Source organism: Pezoporus wallicus, unplaced genomic scaffold (genome assembly GCF_028554395.1).
Source record: "Pezoporus wallicus isolate ANWC-B61680 ecotype Strahan unplaced genomic scaffold, APGP_CSIRO_Pwel_v1 scaffold_8224, whole genome shotgun sequence".
NCBI classification, from domain to species: Eukaryota; Metazoa; Chordata; class Aves; order Psittaciformes; family Psittacidae; genus Pezoporus; species Pezoporus wallicus.
In genome coordinates, this window is record NW_026641935.1 from 418,987 (window position 1) to 442,268 (window position 23,282).

Genomic DNA, 23,282 nt, shown 5'->3' on the forward strand with positions numbered 1-23,282 from the left:
AAGGGATTTAATTGCTTGCAAGTCTTAGTAGAAGCTGCCCATGTGTGTTCTCAGTGTACACGTGAGAGTATAGATGCCTGGATCCTGTGTGACAGGACATTTCAAACCCAGCTACGCAGCAATACATAGACCTTATGTGGTCTATGTATTGAACACAAAAAGAGGATTTGAAGAAAAAAGACAAGCTGAAAGGGACTAAATAAGCTACAGGACAGATGTCATCCAGCGAATTACTTAAAAGGTGGTAAGAGTATCCCAGTATAATCTGGAGTTGCTGCATTTTTGCTAGCTGTGAACCCATCCCAACACCCACTTACAGATACTGCCTCACTTGGGATAAGGCAATAAAACTTCACGTTTTGGCCACACAGACTACTGTAATTATATAATGTTCTGTGAGTTTTCTATACAACAAAGGACCTCTTTCATAGAGGCAAAGCTAAGCGAGAAGTTACTTTGACATGCCGTCATGAGAGAAGGAGGCTGGGCACCAATGGGAAAAACGGGACCTGGAGGTGGAAACACTTGAGAAAGCAGCGGCCTCGAAAAGCAGGCTGCAGCAAATAGCACATCTCAGAGCTGGAAACAGGGTGGAGGTGGAGGATGTCTGGGAGAGGAGACAGGGTCTCAGCAGAGAGGCATACAAAAGGGCAGGCACAGACGAGCAGGACCAATTCCAGACCCCTTTTGTCCAAGATGATGGAGTCTCCTTGTCTTGTCAGCATGGGATTATTAAAACAAAATTGTACGCTGCAGAATGCTCCTCAGGCAGTACAGCAGCAGGGTGCCGAACTCAGGTTCTGTCCTGCACTCCAGCCGGGAAGGTGGCTGTCTTGGCCTGAGGCTACCACTCTGCCGCGGCAGCCCTGTGCTCACCCTTGCAGTAGCACCTGATGGCTGGGAGAGTGTGAGGGGCTTCTTTTCTTTGCTGTTTATGGGAAAAGAAAGCAGATGGGAAATCATACAAAAAAAAAAAAAAAAAAAAAGAAAAGAAAAGGTGAAGACGTTTCTAAACCGAATCCAAGCTTGCATCAGGCCTCCCCTCCCTTCCCCACCTGCCTCCTCCCCTATTTATAATACACCTGGGCTCTTCAGTCAGATCATTTGTACATACAGCTTTGTCACTTGCAAGTGACAATACAGTGCTTAAATGTGAAAAGCACGTTTAGGGTGCATGGACACCTTCCCTCTTCCTTCCCATACACATGCTCTTCACTGCTGCTCTTACAGGCTGTCGTTGCAGCAACAGCTGCCTTTCGCAGCGTGCGATATTACCACTGCATTCATGAGCGGCCGTGCTGTTCCCCCACGGCCAGTGCCTTCCCTGCGCCTTCCTGTAGCCAAACCTGCTTCAGCTGGAGGCTGCAGCCGCCTGCCTGCCTGCCTGCGGCAGCTCCTGCTTACTGCACCATGTGCCACCGTTCTTCCCTCCCTGCCGCACTGCTTGCTAAGGACATGCTGTGGCACAGCTGTCTGCCTCTTTTGCCGCAGGTTTGGACTGCTGTGAATGCTACTGATGTCGAGCTCCTGTGGTGACCCAGCACCCCATAGGAGGAGCAAGTGAGCTGAGACGTCAACGCAAAAAATTATAGCCATGCAAGCTACCCCTGAGCTCAGCTGCTGGGAGAGTGCATACATGGCTTGTGTGACAGCACTAGCACGCAGAAGCGGCAATGAAATGCAGTCAGCAATACAGCTGGGAGACAGGCAGCGAGGCAGGCACTGTTCCAGTGACTAAAATGATCGCACCGTGAGCCAGCCTGCAGTGCCTCCAAAAGTGGCTGATTACTACTACAGGAGCTCGGCTTTCTTTGCAGTTACTCCAGTTCCCCCCGGGTGACTGCAGTGTGTGCTCTGTTTTGGTTTTGTTTGCCTTTCTTTTTTATACCCGCACATCCCACCACCACCCGTCTCCCTCTCTCTCCTCCCGTGTCCTTCTCTCCAGGATGGCGGAAGCAGAGTTGCACAAGGAAAGGCTCCAAGCCATAGCAGTAAGTCAGTTTCATTTTACTTGCTCTTTTGTCCATAGCCGTGGGTTGTGGAGGGAAGCAGGGATTCCAGCAGGGTGGCTGGGAAGTGCCTGGAGAGCCTGGCTGCCGCGAAGTTGTGCGTGGAGTTCCCCGTTCGGGAAACGAGTGGTTAAAGTCTGCTTTGCAGGATTTGGCGGAGAAAGAGGGCTCTGAGGAAGAGCATTGAGCTGACACGTGCGGAAAGAAAAATGTGAATGCACAGTGGCACATTTAAAAGATTGATGATGGAGAAGAAAAGAAGGAATAAGTGGGGAGGATGGGAGATTGCAGGAGAAAATCAGTACTCTGCTGAAAAGATATTTTCTCACAGTGGGAGATTTAGCTTAGCTGATTAAGAAGTTAAATAAAATCATCTGCAGCAGGATGGCTTTTTACTGAAGAAAATAATTGTGGTATTAAGAAATTTTGAAACAATACAAACAGAATAATCAGAATCATGTAATTATTTGGTCTATTAGATAAACTGTCACCTCAGCTTAATAGCTGAGCACATGCTTTTAGCCAGATTCCCTGGCAAGTTGCATCCTGCCATGGATAAAGTCTAGGCAGTATTTTGCCCCATTTTAGTTAAAACTTCTGTTTCCACATTTAGTACCATAATTTGGAGTGAGCCATGAGCTGAGCTGGTGCAGCCCTCAGAGGAACGTGGGCAGTGACACCTAGTGAGGCTTGAGCCTGGGTGTTTAAAAGCCACCATCATCACCACCATCATCCCGTCATGCAGAAATTGCCAGCTCATCTTTCAGCATGGCACAGGCGCTGTGTCAAAAGGCCTGTGTTTCTGTGGGCACTGCCAGTTTGCCAGCCCCACACAGCCTGCCCTTGTTCAAGTGACACCCAGCTCTTCTTCTTCCCCATGGCTGAGATGCTGATGCAGCTGTGCCAGTCTCAGCTGGATGGCACGGCCTGTGCCGGGGACTGCACACCTGGAGGTCTGAAGGGAAATGACAGAAGATGGCAGAGCCCACATGGATTTCACGCTCCCTTTTGTGGTTCTCCCAGTGATCAACAGATGCTGTTTTACTGTATCCATCAGAGATTACAGATTGCTTTGTAGTAAGAGGAACGGCTGCTGCTGCTGTTCCAAGCTGCTTTAAGTTTGTTATCCGGCTAATAAGTTCATAGAGATTTAAAATAACCAGGTGTAAAATAATGTGTTTTTTTCCTCCTGTGAAATATTTCCTGAAAAAAAGCAAATGGTATCATTTGATATGGCTGGGAGGCTATATCCATTTAGTTTTCAGGTAGTGGAAAGTAGATGCGTATTTTTAAGCTGGTTCACAGTTTTCTGTCAGCATAAGCATTGCCAAATTAATCTCCAAATGGAAGCAGCAGAAACATTCTCCCAGAAGCAGGCCTCACTACTGCCTCTGGTTTGGGACACCTGTATGGCCGAACCATACTGCAGAGCTGCTCCACGCATTGCTGTCTTGCAAAGCTCTGAAAAACTTCCCTCTACACATTAAAATAAGTGGTTTATATTATTAGTACTTCTTTTGAACACTATGTGTCAGAAAACCAAGAGGCATACCAGTTTCCACTCCACATGATGTGCCTAATGCTTTCACGAAAGTAAATCAGATGCTCTGCTTGTGGTGCTTCCATTTCACACCAATGAGGCCATTGGTGTGTAGAATTATCACCTAGTGTATCACAACTTTTTACAGTAGCTTGGTGCTGGTATGAGAGAGGGCCTTGGGAATCTGGATCTTCATTTTCTGTATTTCTCTTCAGGCTTCTATTTCTGGCAACAAATAAAGCATAGTACAGCAACGTGTGCAGTGAATTACATTGACAGAATTTTATTTCAGCATCAAAAGTATTCAGCCTTACTTTAAGCTTGAATGAGGGCCCATGAACTGACTTGTTTGCTTACTCACTCCGCGGAGCAAGAAGTTTTCTATATAAACTTGTTAGGTAACTTTTCTCCAGTGCTTGGGCTGCTACAGATGTTTGTCAGAATGCAGAGATATTTATTTCTAGCGTAAGCTTTGCTCCGTCAGGATGAATGACATGGCACAAGTTAGCCATTTCTCTTGTGCCACCGGTTAGTGACACAAAATAAGGCAAATTCTCAGAAGTTTCATGGCCTTTCTCAGAAGAAGGAAAAGGTGGCAATTTAGTTTGGCTTGATGTTCCCTCTATTTTAACGAGCTGCAGTATCTCACTCAGATGAGCAGAAGCTTACACCAGCACTCTTCAGTCAAGCTGGTTGAATGCTAGGCATATAGAAAGAAATCCACTTACTGTTGGAACTTAAGCACACTGTTCCCTGAATGTTTGTGCTTGCTTCCATAATCACCATGGCAAATGAGCTTGCCAACAAGACAGAGTAAATTTTACATGTACATTGCTGAGTATTTAAGGGAAACAAAATCCAAACATGGAAATATGAATATTTGCACCAGAAGGCTGACCTCTTTTGAAGAGTTTGATTTTGTACTTTGCTACTCTGACTAAGTTTTAAATATATGGCTGTCTGGCACAGAGTCAAGTGTCATGGGAAGAGGAAGAAACAGGTCTGACTCTTACAACATTAATCTCAACCTTGGTGAACATGAGTTAGCCACTTGTTTTGTCAGCAGGAGGTATTTAGCCTCTCTGTGCATTCATTTTCCATCCGTAAACTGTGAATAGTGGACTTTGCCCTTGTCCAGAGAGCTGTTAGGGATGCATGCAAGATTGAGAGGAACTTGGATGCTATGGTTTACCAGGGCAAGAAAGAGCTAAGTAAGTCTTTAAAAAATAGGATGTGTGATTCCAAAAACAAAAAAAGGAGCTTCAAGTGTATATGTTTTTAATTCCATTGTACGTTCCTAAGCTGTGATTTTACATTTTTGTGTTTCTGAAGTCCCTAAAATTCCCAGAATTACTATAGTAAGACTAAAAGCACTATGGAGGTTCTGTTTTGGAAGTGGGGAGATGTAAGACAGGTACTAAAAAGTGGAACACAATTCTCTCTGCTGGGAAGGAAAACATAAACTTTGTGTTTTGGGGAGGACCTGTGGTAGCCAGGAGCAACTGGTTTTCTGATCCTTCCTTGAGCAGAGGTCACGTCACATCTCCCCGCTTGGGTGTCATGTGTGCACAGACAGATACTGGTAAGTCTTTCTGTCATTCCACACTGCTCTTAACATCTGTTTGAGCCTGATCATAAATCACCACAGCATTGATCTGCTGCTCTGACACTAACGGAACCAATGGTGCCCACTCTGAATGATGGGGAAGATGCCCTGCAGGAGGCAAGCAAGAGGTTGAAAGAGGAGGTTGGAAGCTGTCTGCCTGATGAGCTTGTTCCTATAGCACAATTCAGTGCTTGCATCTGCTTTTTTCCTGAAGGGGAGTGGTGGGTAAGATTTTGGGTGAAAAAGGAAACATTTTTGTGGCTTTAAAAAATATGCCTGCTGTGAGTTGCTCAGAAGTTTGGAATGCTAATAGTCCCAGAGGAAGTGGGCTTCATGGCCAAAGGACAGGTGAGCTGAGCTAATTTATCACATTTTAGATAAATAAACTGTGTGGCTCCACGGTTTGTTATATAGCCTTCTTCTCTGTGACTGCAGAGATCACTGCCAGATGCACAGACAAGCATTTATGAAATGTAAATATTTTCTGTCACTTAGCTAGCAGTCATAGTTGGGAAGCGGGGGCGTCGAGTATGTATTGGTGCATTTGGGATACAAATGAGTGTATGACTCAGTGAATATGTGTTATCCATAAATCAGGTAAATTAAAGGCAATTGCATAGGGAAAGCACTGAGGAGAAATCATCCACTAGAGCAACCACCAGTGCAGGAGCTGGAGGAGTCTTTCGGGTTAAGGATATATCCAGCCTATAGATGAAAGGAAGAAGCTCCTAAAACATACTGATTTCTTAGCAAGTCAAAAGTGTTACTGCTTACTAGTGCCCACGTCTGACTAGTTCAGTGAAGCATTAAAGAAAAATAATTACTGACATTCAAGTAGCCATGTCAAAGATGCTTCCTGTTGAACAAGACCATTCTTGCTTTTTCTATGAGATTATGAGTTTATTGAGCTAGATCTACATTACTTAAGTGTCATCAGGGGTTTTACTCAGCATGGCAGGACACTGTTGTTTAAAAATAGCCCTCTCCTGTATCAGAGAAGGCTGCCATCAATGGATTAAGGACTCGCTGACTGAAAGGTCTCACAAAGTTTCTGTTAGTGAGGGAGATGACTGAACAGAGCCTTCTTCCTTGAGAACAAAGGCTGGGGAGGGCTTACAGGAAGTAGCTTTTCAAGGCTTGAATGTGTTCTTTATTGGTTCTTTGAAGTAAATGAAAAATTGATAGAGTGTAGGCAACACATAGAGTGGTGGAAGGAGTAAATACAAAAGCAAAAAAATCAGTCCTGCTGAACAAGTTGGATTATTTGATAAGTGAGGTTCTCTATTTAAAGAGGTCCTTCACTCCTGTGTACAGCTGGTGTTAAGAGAGGACAAAGCAGGGCTGTGCATCCAAATATAAGGGAGGATAGGACCAGCACCATAGAAGAAAGCTCTGCAGTCTGATCAGTGCTACCTTTTGCAGGTGGCTAGAACTAGTATGGGAGATAATTCAACAGGGATGAGGACTGGATCTTGATTTTGCAGAGATTAGTTTCACATAAGAGGTTAGGTTTTAGAGTCCTCCCCAAAGGTTCATATATGTTTACATATAGCACTGCACTAATTTTTCAATTATTTTTCATTTAAAAAATCATTATTTTTTAAATCTTAATTTTAATTTCATTAAAAATTCAATAATCATAAAAAATCAATAATTTTTCAATCTTATTAGACCAAATCTTAGCTTTGGAAAGATAATACTGGTCTAGTTTCAGTATCACAATTGCTAGCAACTTAGGCATTCTACATTTCTGAGTTGGACACTCAGCTACTGCAGTGAACATCATGTGGTGCATATAAATTTCAGAAAACTTTTTGACAGACAAGCCAATTTTTTTTTTTCACCCATTCACCTGTTCTCTGTTACCCCACAAAATTAGAACTTATGACTAGTAGATTTCGTGTCCAAGGTGATTTACTGTACCACTTCTCTGCATTTTTGTGCATGAAAAACAGAATATTTGATGTTGGGGATCACGTAGAAATATGTGGCAAATTTAGTTAATCAACAGTTTACTGTTGCTGTGATGGTTCAATACACTAGCTTCCTGTGCCTTTTTTTAAGAAGTAATGGTTTTGCTCTTAATGTTAAGCACATGATCAGATCTCTGAATTCAGTTGTTTTCAAACCTAAAAAGGAAGCATGATATGGAAAGAGTAAGCAGCTTGGGTTTCAACGCTTGGAAAATAGGTGAGTGAGAAGAATCAGCAGAAGTCTATAAGGTCATGAGTGTTATGAAAAAAGATGATAAGGAAATACTAGTCACACCTTTTGGCACAAGAATTAGTAGGTGTCTAAGGAAGGTAGCAGTTCTGAACAAAACAAACCCAAAGAGATATTCTTCCTAAAATGAGCTGTTAAGCTTTACAGCCACCCTCTCCAGGATGTGGTAGTTGCTCAGAGTGCACCTGGGCGTAAGCAGAATCCAGGTATGCTCATGGAACTGCAATCCATGAAGGACTTTCTCATTAGATAGAGTAGGTTTTGAGTTGCAAATTACTAGAGGCTGGCAGAGAAATTTTGCAGGTTTTTAGTATTTGCCGTGCTCCTGAGGTCTTCTGCTTTAGCACTGTACTAGAATGGAGCTTGGCCAAATGGTCTGATGCAGTGCAGCCATCCTGTGTATTCAAACATTCTTGGGGTAACCATGTCTTTAAGTGCTCTACCAAGCTTCAGAACTAAAGGAAACCCCCCCTTGCAATTCATCATGAAGCTCATTTGAATATTGCTGCTATATAGTTTAATCCAGTTTTTCCATTCTAATTTTTCCGTATTATCATATTTGCAATTGCATTTATGGCTATGATTAATCACAACCATTGCTCTGCCATCTCACTTCTCAGCAGTCCTAACATTCACATACCTGAAATAGAAAATTCTTCTGTAGTTATGACTGTCCTCCTTCTAAATTCCAAGCTGAAAAAAGAAAATGGGGGCTAATGAGACCTAAACGGATTTCCACAATATTCTAAGGGGAGGAAGACCTGGTATGGTTAGGAAGAGTCTGTATCCTGCTGCAAATATTTCCAGGAATGGGTTCAGTATGTATAAACTAGAGGTTATGATGGACTAAATCTAAAGAAGTTCTATATGGTGAACACATTATGAACCCATGAGGTTCCTGTGAACCACAGTGGAAATCAGCTGTGGGAGAGGAAGTGTCATGTTTGCATTTGCCATAAAGGATGAAGAGAGGGTTCCCTGCACACAAATCTGCAGCCCTAGCCTGGGCTGCAGCAATACCATGAGTCAGCTTCATGGCAGACCTTGCACAGAGAAACCTGTCAGAGCACAGTGGTATCTTGTCGTTACTTCTGGAGCACAGAAACCACTGGGAGTTTATGCGCAGTGGAAGAAATGTTATGGCTTTTGCCCATTCTAAGCCAGAAGCCAAAGAAATATGACTATAATGCTTGATAACTAAAACTATCATTTCAGGTTTTATGTGTATTTTTGTTTTAGGAATGTTTACATGACAACAAAAGAAGCGGAAATATGATGAAAAAATATTGCTGTCAAGGTATAAGTGAAAATTAGGAACAAATAGAAACCAGAAACCCACTTGCTTTTGAGAAATTTCTAGACAGTCTCCAGACTCACCCAAACTCAACTGTTTAAATTTAGAATTGTTTCCACAGCACATTCCTAGCCCTTAACACATCACCAACATCTCTTGAGCACAGACAAGCATTCAAGATACTGGATTTCATTTTGTGCCTTTCAAATTACATTTTGCAAAAGAGGTTGAAAATAAGTGAAAAGTTTTTGTGATTTTGCTGTTATTTTTAAGTCGCTCGTAAAGTAAAACAGTTGTGAAGGTTTTACTGTTTTGTAAACTATTAAACAGCTCTAGCCTGGTATGTAACTTTAAGAACAGATGCCACATGCCATGTAACAGTGACATAGACATTCGTGGGAAGTCAGAGGTGAGAGTATGAGATTTACATCCATGCTAAAAGTGATGGATAGCTGGGTGGGATGGGGCGGGAAGGCCATGCACGATGATGCTCAGTCTCTCCTCAAGCATTCATACTGTTCCAGAAATCACTCTTCGTATCTAATTCCTTACCCACTTTGCACATACTTTTTTGTTCTTGCATGGAATGAAGTGTATTCTGTCATCAGCTGAATACTTGCAACGTACAGTCACCAGCAAGGTGGCTGCTCCGCAGTGTGGTTTTGGGAAAGCACTGGACTGTACATGTGTAGCAAATTATGAGGAGCCACACCAGTCCTCTTTGTGAAGTGGGTCCTGAGGAACTTGTCAAAGATTTCAGTGTATTTGTTTGCTGACCGAGGAAATGAAGTTTGGGTAAGAGAGTTGTTTGCCTGTTTCACTGAGCAAAACCAACACAGCCATGAATTCAATCCCATGCTTCCTTACTGAAGTAGGGTGGTGGTGAAATGTCGTCTTAAATCTTGCCCTCTCTAAAACGGCGCATTAGCACCTGCTGAGCCTGTATGTGTTGAGGCACTGTTTGGACTGAGGATGCCTCTGGAGATGAGGGATGCTACATGTGCCTCTGGGCCTAATTTCCCTACTGTAGAAAAGCCTTTTCTGTTGCAGATTTTGATCTAAGAAAGTCACATGCTTGCAAGGTTTAACATCACTTGACAAGTGGCAGTGAAATGTGTATGGCCTTTTGGCAATTGCACACCAGACCTGTGTAGCTGTTGACACACAGATGCTTTTTGTTACTTAGCTGACTTGCAGTGAGGTTAGGCACTGGAGGCGTCTAAAGCTTTCTTCCTCTTTGCCAGTAAAAACAAATGCTCTCTGTGCACAAAAAAAAGGCCAACAAACAGTGCAGTCTGGGGAGCTCTTTTTAGAAGGAGACAGACCTACTCCCATCTATGAGCTGCTGCCCTTTCCAGACAGCACAGAGCTCAGCTTGTTGATTTAGGCAGTGCTCTGATTATTTTAATTTGAGCTGCCAGCATCATTTGACAGGATCCACAGACAACAGTTAGCAGGGTGGGGCTCAGCCCCTCTGCAATGTCTAATAATAGCAGTCACTGATGATCAGCTGAAGATTTGGGACAGCAGAGGTGAGCTCAGATTTCATCAAATACATACCTTGAAACAAAGCCCTCAGTTTGCCAGCAAAAGGCTAAATAAAAGGTGCTTGCCAGCCTTTGGGGGACATGCCATTGTCAGCTCCTCTGCTTCAGCCATGTTCTTTTGCCATGCAGAGAACTGCAGCACTGCAGTAGAAGTAACCTGGACAGGCAATGGCCAAGGTGCACCTCTTTAGAGGTTGAAAGTTGGAGACAAATTAGGTGCCAGATTACAGTGCAATTTATTGCTAGAGAAGGAAGAGTTGAGCAGCCTGTAATGCTTGCTGCAGAGAGTAACAGAGCTGCAGTTTCTTTATGGGAGCAGCAGGAGAGAGTGCAGAGCTGAGATTACTTGGTAGCAGAGCAGATAGCGGTGCTAAACACAAGCCCCAGCTATTAACCAGCAGAGTGCCGCATGCTGCAGTGCCAGTGTCAGACCTGACAGGACTTTCCTAGTGGCATTCCCAGGGGAAAAGGGGTTGGAGTACTCGTACACGTACACGTACACATGCACACGCACACGCACACACACACACATGCACTTTTTCATCTCTTGTGGAACAACAGGTCAGTGCTGTGTCATGTGTCAGGTACTTGGAAAAACTCCTGCTGACATCCATGGGTTTTTAAAGGCCCTAGTCATCCAGCTGTTTCCTCTTTGGTGCATAAAGCAAGCATTTGGCATCCAAGGTGTCACTAAATTTATGATAACTGCAGCACAGTGGGCTGGATTGTCTCATACTCTGGCTTTGGTACAAAATTATTATCTTCAACGTGTTGGCAAGTTCCGGCAGTTCCGTGCAGATAGTATCATATTTGGGAGTCAATCCCTTATCTATTTTGAATTCCTATCTACATTGACATAAAAAGTAAGTCTCAGTTGATTATAATGTATTTGTTCTTAATAAATAAAAGCATATGCAAACACTTTCTGCACTTTAGAGATGTAGGCTCCTGCAGAAGCCTACTTTATTTTCTGGCATTTTAAGATACGTCTTTAAGACCACTCCTTGTGGTAGGGATAACTGCTGAATTAGGAATGTACACAAACTCATCTCAGCATCATGGTGAACTTAGTAAAATGTTTTGGTTAAGGAAATAACTTCTAACCAGGCTCAAAAAAACAAACCCTCCAATTCTTAAATGAAATAAAGAACAACATAAACATAACATCTTTAAGAACTGTGTCCTTCTATCAGTAAGACACTGAGAAATATCAGTTCCTTGTGCTACATTTATACTTGTTATTGCTGAAGTTTCAAAATTACAAAACTTAGACTGGAATCCATATACACTATCTGAAACTCATCTGTGAAATAGAGACTTGTTCATACTTTTCATGCTTTTCATTATCAGCTTCCTGATCTTCAGAGGACAAACAATAGTCTGTAACTGGTTTACAAGTATTTTGTCCTTACCACGTGTGACATTGCATACCATGCTGAGCAAAGGTTTTGATGAGATTAATGTGGCACTGAACAATGCAGGCATCCTCTGTGAATTTCTCAGCAATTTGCAGGACTAAATGTCCCACAGAGGCATTGTTCCAGAATCAATAAAGTTTCCAATATAGACAGCTCTTTACATTAATGATGGCTTTTTTTTCTGGGCTTTTATAACAGTCTAATAATTCATAATTAAGGAGACAAAGAGTCTTTTAAAGATTATTGCACTGGTGAGAAGGAGGGTATGGATAACACTGCTGAACTGGAGAGATCTTATACAAGTTTCCCTCTATGACTCTCTCACAAATCTCAGGGCACTATGAAGAATTTCCCTCTGTCTTTGGCCCCTTGGAAGAATGTTGCACCATCCCTCCTTCCCTGAGAACTTACAGCCCATGAAATCAGTCCTGAACAGTAGGTACAAGGGTACAAGACCGGTATTTTGCTGGTCCAAGTTTCTACTTTTATTGTTGATCTGTGATATTGTAGGGCAAACCGCCACCCTTGCTTAGACACATAAGGCAACAAAAGCAGTCTTTGGTTTCTGTTACTTTGAAAACATATGTTCTGTAGTGAAATCAATCCAGTCCACTCTGATGTGGATAACACTGACCATGTGATTGTGAACAAGTCAGAGGTGCCATTTTTAGACCTTGCCATCTTGTTGGTTGCAGGATGGCAGGGTCCAAAAAAATCAGATGACCGTTGTTATGTATGTCACAATTTGTGTGTATTGAAGAGTGGTTTAGTTAAACTCCAGCCATGTGCCACTGAAGGCAGAAGTGGTATCAGGCCATGTGCTTCCCAAAACTGCTGTGGCTCCAGCCACAAAGCCACACCTGCAGGACTTGTTGCATCATTCGTCTTTTTGGCTCCAAGTGGCATACTGAGCTGGAGGAGGTTTCAAGAGAAGACGGTAGACTTGGTTTCTCATTGGCATTCTTGAATTGGTCACAGGTCTGTATAGGTGAAACTAGCAGGTACAAAAGTGTCTGGAGAACTGAAGCAAGACTGTGACTAGCAATAAGCTGTCACAGTGGCAACCTGTACTGAAGTTATGACCTTATTTCAGTTCTAGACAGGGTTTCACTAACCTCGATCAGAGGATGGAACACAGTCACAATATCTGTAACCTGGGCTTCACTGGAAGGCTCTCTGAATGCAGCTGAAAAAGAGAGTTTTCCAGGGAAATCATGTTTGTGATTTCTTGGTTGATCTTAAAAGGTGTGAAACTGAAGGCTGGGCAAGCTGAAATTCCCCTAATGCTCTAGCCTAAAATCAAACGGGATGAGACCCCTGCCCTTCAGCTAGCATGAAACAGTGCTAGCAGAAACAGATCAAGACAATACTGTCAATGAATTTCATTGGTTTTGTCCAACCTAACCTGGTTTTGAGGTGCAAAGCTTCACTGAAATTTTGCAGCAGGTCCCTAGCACATGTTTAGGGGCTGTAAAATGAATCGCTCATGATTTGTAGGGCAAATGAATTCTTAAAGGCCACTAGGAAGCTTAGCTCCAGGCAGGTGATATCTTTGTGGCTGCATTTTGATCTCTGTGTGCAGAAAGCCTTTCTGCATGCATTAAGATAGGGCAAGAGGTGCTAAAAATATAGCACAGACTTATGAATTTGCCATTCTCTATTTTTGTCTTAAGACAGTTCACATCATGTTTAAGAAACAGATCAGAGAGAGCTCCACTTAAACCATGAACAATGAACAATTGGTTTGCTTGTGGATATATTGCTGAAGCAACGTATGTTTCCACGTGCAACCCAGAATTGCAGATGTTGAGTACTTACTAGAGTGCAAAGGTAGTGAAGCTGATGACAATCTTTTATTGCTCTGTTATAGCAGAAACCACTTGCCAAGTTTTAAACTTTAGAATTGTCATGTTGGGTTGTGATTTAGCAGTAGCTCCTTCTTCCTGGACCAATTTTGCTCCTTATTGAAGAGAAAATATATATAAAAAAAGCTATTTTGGCTAGTTGAGAAAAATCAGCAAAGGTTTTGGTTGGTCCAAGAGTTGGTGTTATTTTACTGTGAAGTGCATCACTTTCTAAAAAGTGACTGTGTAAACGGAATTCAGCAATTCAAGTTGTAGTCTCTCAGAGGTTACCATAGCATATTCCATCTACAAAATGTTGAAAATTTTTTCATTGGCTAAAAGGAACCAGAAGAATAATTACCGTCCTTTAGGGCACGTCTAAATCATACACTGATGTACCTGCATCTGTCCAAAGATGCACATCTGGCTTTTGGGTCTGCTAGGTAACCAGAACAAGTCCTTGTTGCAGCAAATCAGATGTTTATTGAAGTGGATGTACAATAGATATCAAAGGTAATGGAAGCAAGACTATAATTTGTTCCAAGTTCAGCACAGAGCAGTTGGGATGAGCACAGCTGTGTCTGCACAGTGCTGTGGTGTATGGCATCCATTAACTTCCCATTTGACTCAAAAACACATGCCAAAGAGCCTTACTCAGTAAACTCAGTGTGACATCTAAACTTCTGTTTCAGAAACGAGGCAATGAAGTTGTTTGTTATTCTCCTTAGTGTCCTTATTCGGACATTTTTTCCAAACAGCCATTATCACAATATTTTCTCATTTAGTTAGTTAGTTAGTTAGTTAGTTAGTTAATTTCCATTGCTCTGATGAGGAATAGCTATATTCCCATTTTTTCCTGACACGTGGGTAAGTACAGAAGTATCAGAAGTATCTGCTAACTCTTAACACTGAGCATATGGGACATCTTTAAAGCCTGCATTTTTCAGAAAATAGGTCGTTGTGTAATCCTTCATATATCCAAACTGCCTCTTGTATTGATGTGAAAGACAATGTGAAACTTCAGTGCATATGAGTTTTGCATCTGCTAGACATCCAATGCAAATTTTTATTGTGGCAAATCAATTATTGAAATGCTTTAGCTTGGAGAGACAGAGCATTTTATAGGAGAAAAATATCTTTTCTTGAGGCAGGTGACCAGTTTCACAAGTAGTAAACTGAACAATGGCACACAGTTTGTGATAGAGGAAAATTGCAGCCTACTTACCCTTTTAATACTGATTGCACCATTGGTCTTTGTGCTTTTAAAATTCAGTCAATCAACATTCGTTTGTTTTTCTCCCATGAAACATAGACAAAAGGAAGAAGAGAAACCTAATCTATTCAGTAGTAAGTAACACAGTACACACCACCGGAGACTGCACCAGTGGTCATGAAAAAAAAAAAACAAACAAAGCAAAGAATGAAACCCCCTCTATAATAAATTTAGTTTGAGTTTTGTCACCTAATCATCCTGTAGGATTTTTCATGCCTCCTAAATATGTGTCTCCATCTTTCCTTCCAAAATGTAGATTGTGATACTGTTGCACATAAACAATGTAAAAGCCATCTAAATCAAATCTATGTAGTGCTTTTAAGTTAGGACTTATCACCCCCATTTTTAAAAAGGGGAAAGTGGAACACCCAGGGAACTGCAGACCAGTCAGTCTCACCTCTGTGCCTGGCAGGATCACAGAAAAGATTCTCCTGGAAATCATGCTAGGGCACATGAAAATCAGTGATTGGTGACAGCCAGCATGGCTTCACTAAGGGCAAATCCTGCCGGACCAATTTGGTGGCCTTCTATGATGCGGCTTCAGAACTGATGGACAGGGGTAGAGCAGTTGATGTCACCTAGCTGGACTTCTGTAAAGCGTTCGACACTGTTCTGCATGACATCCTTGTCTGGAGACTCTAAATTTGATGAATGGACCACCTGGTGGATAAAGAATTGGCTGAATGGTTGCACAGAGAGAGTTCTGGTCAATGGCTCAGTGTCCGGCTGGAGACCAGTAACGAGTGGTGTCCCTCAGGGCTCGATATTGGGACCGATCCTGCTCAACATCTTTGTCAGCGACATGGACAGTGGGATTGGTACACCCTCAGCAAATTTGCCAATGTCACCAAGGTATGTGGCTCGGTTGATACGCTGGAGGGAAGGAATGCCATCCAGAGGGACCTCGACACACCTGTGAGGTGGGCCAGTGCCAACCTTATGAAGTTTAACCATGCCAAGTGCAGGGCACTTGGGCTAGGGCAATCCCAGGCACTGCTATAGATTGGGCAGAGAAGAGATTCAGAGCAGCCTGAGGAGGAGGACGTGGGGGAGTTGGTCAATGAGAAAATGAACATGAGCTGGCTTCAGTGTGCGCTCGCAGCCCAGAAAGCCAACCGTGTCCTGGGCTGCATCAAAAGGAGCGTGAGCAGCAGGTCAAAGGAGGTGATCCTGCCCCTCTATTCTGCTCTCATGACACCCCACTTGGAGTACTGTGTGCAGTTCTGGTGTCCTCAACATAAGAAGGACATGGAGCTGTTGTAGCAAGTCCAGAGGAGGGCCACGAGGGTGACCAGAGGGCTCAAGCACCTCCTATATGAAGACAGGCTGAGAAAATTTGGGCTGTTGAGCCTGGAAAAAAGAAGCTGCTTGGAGAACTCATAGCAGCTTTCCAGTATCTGAAGGGGGCTGTTTTATGATTCTGTGGCTTTGGGCATGAGTGCTTCCAAGAGCTTTATTATTCTGTCTCCAGCATTTGAGGAAACTTGATGCTGCAAGGGAGGTAAAGGAAGTCCCATTATGCAGCTTCTGAATAGTTTCAGGGTAGTTTTCTTTCTGTTTCAGCAATGGAGAAAATAAATCTCTATTGCTCATTACTGACATTAGAGCAGCACCAGCTGAGGTCTATACCCTGTTGTGCTAGCACAACAGTGAATGCATGCCCCAAGTCAACTTACAACAAAACAAAGACCAGGGAAGATAAGAAATGAACACAGAAAGTGGAATCATTTACATGAGGGCATTCAGTGCACTGAACCCCATAGGTACCTCCTTCAAATGCAACATTGGCAGGCTACACACTGAACCCCACCGCTCCAGTTAAAGGTTCCCATCCTGCACTATCTGCTTCTGTTACAGGTGCAGAAAGACCCTCTGTGAGCATAGGAATCTTGTCTTGACTGTCTTCCCTGCAGGATGCTCTGACCCTTTGGAGGCCCAAGCTTTCCACTAATTCCCTTAAGCCATGCCAGCAAGGTCTTCAGCAGAGTGTCTTCTTTTGATCTTTCATGGAGTTTAGTTAGCTGGCATCAAGCAACTTCATCTTGCAACATGTGCTGCAGTGTTGCTTCTCAGCAGTGTTGTATATATTCTTTGACTACAGTGTGTGGAATCAATTAACCCATTGGTTTTCATTTTTACTGCCTTTCTGTATGCAATCAGCCTTACCAATAATGAACTTTTAGGGACTCTTCAGAGGTGCCTTAGGACCAGAATTTGTGTTGCTTGCTGAATCCAGTACAAAAGCATCTGAAGCCAGGGTACGAACCTGGATCCAGCCCTGCTGACTAGGCAGTACTAGCTTTTGCTCATGTTTACAATCACTGTTATGGATTGCCTGGTCTAATTTGGAGGGCGTAGGGGCAGGTTTTATTAGTATCTTTGCAATAAGGCAGAGAGAGTTTAGAAGCTGATAGGCCATCACGCAGAGTATGTAGTACAACATTGTCCCTGTGAATACCTCATGCTTCTGTATTTCTAGGTAAGCAAAACAAGAACATCCCTTACAGTCTAGCATGATGTAGGAAATAAATAGATTGCATTTCCTTTTCTGCAGCAACACCACTTATGGTCATAGTTTGATTTCTCTCCCTTTCTATTTTAGTTTACAGACACATCCAAAGATATTGTCCTTGGGCAAGTAATAACCCTTAGAAAGAAAAAAAATCATTTACACTGTGAGTAAAAAATTACTTTAGGAAAGAGAAGCATAGATGGAAATACTTTCAGCTGAACAGAACTGTTCTGTCCAAGCCATTAGAAATCACATAACTGTGGCATGTATTTTCAAAATCCTAGCAGTGGAATGGATCATTTTTGCCCCTGACTTTCCAGCTGTGATTTTGGACAGGTGGTGGGAAATTCTGAGGTTTTTAAGGCTATTAAGATTGAGAGAGGAAAATGAAAAAGGTGAAAGAGTTGGCACCAGTTTCCCAGCATGCATTTTGGAAAGAAGAGAACCCTTTCTGCCACGGCCAGTTACCAAGACTGTCAGCCAGCTAGTTGCTCAACCATGATGTATCCTTGCAACAAGCAATTGTAAAAGAATCATTTTATTAGTATGCATCTTTGCTGAATGCCAGTTGTTCAGCACAGGACTGCCGGAAAGCTCGTTATGGCAGACTTTAACTTGGCAAAAGCTACATAAGATGTATTAGAAAAGAAGATTTGTTTCTGTATAGCTTTCCATTATAGAGGCTTTCTCGTAAATGGGAGATAGAAGTATTGCTGCCATTCCCACTAAATGCTCCATGTGGAACAGAACATGCTGTTAACAGTTTGTCTAGAAAACTATTTCTAAATCTTTTCCCTTTTTAATGAATACATGCAGATTTAATTTTTGCCCCCTACTTCACATATCACACATGAGAGATTAAACTATGAATGTGACTGAACCTGTATTTGTTTCATTATCAAACTGATGGTCAGATATTTTTAACTTTCTTCTTTACTTCTGACATATGTGTGCCTTTGAACAAAGCAATGTAGCAATCCCATGCTGTGCCCTGGCATGGCAACTGACTGTAGTAGAGAGAAGTAAAGTCACCTCTTACAAGTATGTCCTGGTGGTCTGAGCTTATCAAAGGTTCTTATATTTGGGTAGCAGACAGTGCCCAGCTTGATGTGCCATAGAAAATAACAAGTAGCCATGTACAGTGGCCAAAAGAGACTTTACTACAGAAGAATCCACTGTCAGCACAATGCTGCATTTCTCTTTACAGGTTTTCTCCTTCTCCTTGACAAGAAAACTGAGGAGTTTGTACAGCTGCTGTTTCATCCTCCATTTGTGTTTACTTGCACATTTGTAATATCACTTCTTACTGTTTGTCATGTTTCTTTTCTTTCCCCATGACCAACCTGTCTTGCAGGTTTTCTGCAGGACACAAACAGATTTGCAGAGGAATTCAGAATGCAGGCACAATAGGAAAGGTTTACAATGAAAGATGCACCCTTGAAAATGCAGACTTTATTGTGTGCCCCCCTTACCGTTTCTGTATGCGATGGGTTCTATTTTCATAATCTAAACCTCTAAATGTCTATAGACCTCTAAATGTAGGGAACATGTCTATGATAAACTGGTGGGTGGATCCCATCTGTTTGCCACACTGTAATGCCACACATTTTAGAAACCTAGAGGAAAGGGAACTCATAAATGTACCTATCTTTACATCCCATCCAGGCTTCTCATTTCCTTGTCCTGTTTGATATCTGTCTAGGCAGATGCCAAGACTGAAATTCAGTTCTTTTCCCATATCTTTTCCACTCAAAACTTGACCTTCATGTTTCTCTTATCAGCATTTGAAACTCTGTCTTTCAGTTTTCCTTTCAAAGAAGGTAAATGAGATATATTCTTCTTGTACTTAAATGCCAATAACTTTTTTCCCCTGTAATCTAGTCTCTTCAGGCCACTCTGTTTCTGGAGAATCAACTACAAAATATGCTTTAGATGAGAGCCATCCACAGCAATTGCAAGCTAAATCTTTCCTCATATCACACTTTAGAGGAGATTATTCCAGAGGGAAATTCTTGGCAAGATCACTATTATAAATACTGTTCAAAATAGTTCATAGTTATAAAAAATAGGAGGGGAGGAAAAGCTTTGCAGGAACTACTGTCTTCTACAACTTTAGATTGTAAACTGATGCAAAGGAGTTGTAGAAAGGCTATGGACATTTGAAAAAGAAAACCATGTAGGTCTGAGCAAGAGTTAAGTTGTAATTTGCATTCAGTCACTTCCTTGGCAACTCCATTGCTTTAAACTTATCATCCTTGTTTCCTGATGACAATGTGTTACTGACATCAGCTCTTGATGAGAATGATATTACCAGTTTAGAAAGTAAAGTGTCATCTAGAGGAAATGGTCTGCCTTTGAAAGTTTGATGCACATCGAAGTGCCCAGCTGGAGCTGTGGAGTCATAACATTACCACTACTTGGGGGAGTAAAAGGGATCGCAGAGTCTACAGTGCAATATAAGAGGGATGTTCATCTTTGCTGGTTTATATGGAAGATTATGATTATTTGTTGGTTCTAAACTGAAATGGAAAATTGATTTGTAAAATAGAAAAGAATGCAATATTTTGTATCCTTTTTTTCCCAATTCTTTTCCACAGCTGGATTATACTTCCACCTTTTCCATTCATTCATAAGCACTCAGAGCTTCCTTTTTTATATGAAAGCGGAGATTTACACATAGTCTCATAAGTCTGCAACTAAAAAAACAGGAGATGTTGTGAAACTTGATATAAAATCACAAGAGCTGGCAAAACAGAGCTAGTCATAATGTTGTTTGACATTCCTCCTGTGTATAGCCTACAGTCATATTCAAGACTTTTGCTAGGAGGTCTTCAGAGGATGTAATCTCCTTCTAGCAAGAAGAGGTTTAGTGAAGTACCAGGAATTTGCCCTTGGAGACCTAAACTGAGAACAGATACAAAGCTAAGATGGAGAGCCTCAGCTACAATCAACAGATGATTTCTTTCACCATGAAAACCCTTCAAAAAAATAACTTCTGCAGGAAAAAAAAAATACCACAAGTAAATTGGAGCAATGATGGCAGTACATAAGAGTAAAGATTGCTGTACATCTCCATGTGGAAAGCTGATCACTAATATGCCTAAATCTTCAGTTTCGTCTCCTCATCCAGGACTTCTTGTCTTTGCACTTCTTAATTTAGTGCAAATGCTAGTATCTGGTACTCACAAACTTCACTGTTGCCTCAAAGCATTTCAAAATTTTCTTTTAATAAAACTCATTCCTTTGTACATCAAATAAATGGTGATAGTAAGTCTGACATTAAAAATCAAAAGAGCCCTGCTGAGATAATACATCTGCACTCTGCTCCTTGCTTCTCCCATTTATAGTCTCATAGTAGATTGAATACATTCTTCGCTCTTGAAATATTGATTTAACATAACAAAATTTTGACCTTGCTTGCACTCCAGCTTGGAAAATGACTGTCATGTCCCATACAACACTCTCTGTGGAGCTCTGCAGGGATGTACCAATGATAAAGAAGAACCAGAAAAGTAATGGTTTTCTACAGCTAACCCAGAGTAATGAATATCTTCTACATGTGGGGCAGGGAGAATATGCTCTTTCCTAGTGGATCGCAGGTGATTCTTTCCCATGACATGCCACCCAAGCCCTCTGTCATCAAGGCATGGTTTGAATGTTGAGATAACTGGTGCAGGAAGGGTTTTGAGATTTGCAACTATGATAATACCACATGACACCCGAATGTTCAGGAAGGGAGATGGAAGTTGTAGTAATAGCATCATGCTTTCTTATGTCCTGTAAAAAAGGCACCTCTCCTTTATAAAACAGAATTAATTTCTGTCTAAATTCCCTTTGGGCTTTCCAAGTCCTGTTTTATGGCATTTAATGGGGTTCTGGGAAAGCACAGCATGGTCTCTACAATAAATTTTGGGTGACTAGGTGACTGCTGTTTTCTGCACATGGTAACCAGAATTTTTGAGGGTCCTCTGGGCATCGCAGAATGGTGAAATGGGAAGACTGAGACAACTTTAAATCATGCAGTGCTTCAGAGCAGTCCCACAAAATAGGTGTGGTGTCATCCACAGCATGTAGGACAGGGCAGAGAGACATGCAAAAATTGTGCTATTTTGATTTATCCAAGAAAAACAGAGGTGAGATGGCATAGCAGAAGTGCTCAGATCTGAATTTTACCTGGATGGTCAAAGAGGCAAAAACTCCTTTGTTTAACAACATATCACTCAAAGAGGGAAGTGTTAGGGAGCTAGATGCTTCTGTAAAAAAGAATGAATAGAAAACTAGGTTTCTTTATTGGGTGGGGAAAAAAATAGTGCTATTTGTCCTTTGTAAGAATCTGTGGAAAAGAGAATAAATTATTCTTTGCAGCTCCTTTTGTTATTCTGTGCAGCTGCAGGAAAGGGCTGTATAATTTATGTGCGTTCTTGAACTAAAATGTGTGGTCTGGTGACTAGACATGGTAAGAGGGCAAGCATTTCTCTCACTCCGCAGGATTTCAAAGATTCTGACTTGTCCTTTCAAAAAGAAAAGTAAAAACTATAAAAAAGTAAATGCTCATCTTCCCTTTTAATCATATTAAATATTCTATTATTAAAAAATATATTTCTTATTTCTGATTAATGTATATTAGACATTGTGACAATATGAAATGCAGTCATGGCTTGTGAAATAGCTTAAAAGTAAAAATGTTTATTTTTAATTCTGACAGTGGCCCCCACTTGAGTCATACCGTGTGGTCATTAATAACTCTTCATTGCCAGGCCACCTTATAAGATGGACTTACAAATCCTAATAAAATCTTGTAAGCTAATTCCCCTGCTGTGCTGGTACTGTATGACAAAACACAGAATTAGGTTTGTGGGCTGCATGTCACCCACCAGCCACTGTGTTTTGAAGCTCTGCTATAATACATCTCCCCTAAGGGGGAAGCAGACTCTAAAACAAACCTTAAAAGTAATGTGATTTCTGCTCAATGCGATCCATCAGGTTTAATGAAGATGTGGCCAGTCATGACTGATGGTTCAGTATGGTGCAGAAACTCTGTAATGGCCAATGTTCTGCATGCTGGTGAAATTGTGTGTTGGAAACAGTCACTTTCTAATGCAATTTTGTTTTCCTGTTAGACAAGAAAGCCTGCCCGGTAGGTAAGAAAATCAAACCTTTTATGAATCCCAGACAATAATGAAGATAAAATTTGCTTAATTATTATTTTTTAATAGGATTAGACTGGAATGACAATAGAGGAAAACTCTATTGCTTTGAATCTGCTGTACTTGTTAAAAAATAACAAACATTGTTTTATGGTATCCAGGAGAATAATCTATGCAAATGTACTTTGAGGATCTCATCTTTATTTTGGCTAGCCAGAGCCTTCATGTTGTATATCATGTCAGACTGTGGTCACCAGCTCGTTTCAGATGGCTCCTGAAAGAAACCAGGAGCAGGCACCTATTAGCTCGCCTGCTGTTACATTCTCAACATCACATGGGTTGGTTGAATATACTGTCCAAACACTTAAAAGGGTCAGCAAAGCAGGGGAAACAGCAAGCCCATACAATCCCCTTTTTTTATGCTGGAAAACCATGCCATAAACAGCAGTACATTCATATGCTTTAAAGAAGACTCCAATATTTCTTAGATCATGTTTGACGATTATGTACTCTGTTCTTAGACTGCATTGTAGAAGAGTTAAATAAAAAAAAAAATTTAAAAATTAAGAAGTAAATAGAAAAAAAAAAAAAAGCAGGCTTTTAAGAACTTTGTAGCTGAACCAAAATGGAGAAAATTCTAAAACAAAAGTGGTGGGGCCAGCAGTGTGCTGGGGTACATTTTGGTAAAGGCTCCGCAGTCAGTGGCACAGAAAACCTGTCTCCCTCATTTAAAGCAAGGTGACTGACTTTGCACTCAGGTAGATGCCTCAGGGTAGAAACATTACTGCAGATCAATGTTCCTTCTGGCAACAAGGCAGTTACAAGCAGCTGGAGAACAGCAATTGCCAGCAACAGTGAAGTCTTTTGGC

General features: G+C 41.6%; 1 protein-coding gene across 6 annotated transcripts in view; it reads left to right on the top strand.

Moving 5' to 3' along the window:
* The first annotated feature begins 1,465 nt into the window (after window positions 1–1,465).
* The window catches only part of PALM2AKAP2 (PALM2 and AKAP2 fusion), a 263,373-nt gene continuing 241,556 nt past the window's right edge, over window positions 1,466–23,282 (top strand). For 2 of the 6 annotated variants that reach the window (XM_057426046.1, XM_057426048.1), the window contains exon 1: window positions 1,479–1,991. In XM_057426046.1, coding sequence (XP_057282029.1) covers window positions 1,947–1,991 — 45 coding nt within the window. In that variant the 5' untranslated portion in view covers window positions 1,479–1,946. Of the gene's footprint in view, window positions 1,992–23,282 lie in introns of all 6 variants that reach the window. The other 4 variants (XM_057426047.1, XM_057426049.1, XM_057426043.1 and 1 more) reach the window with 3 other exon arrangements.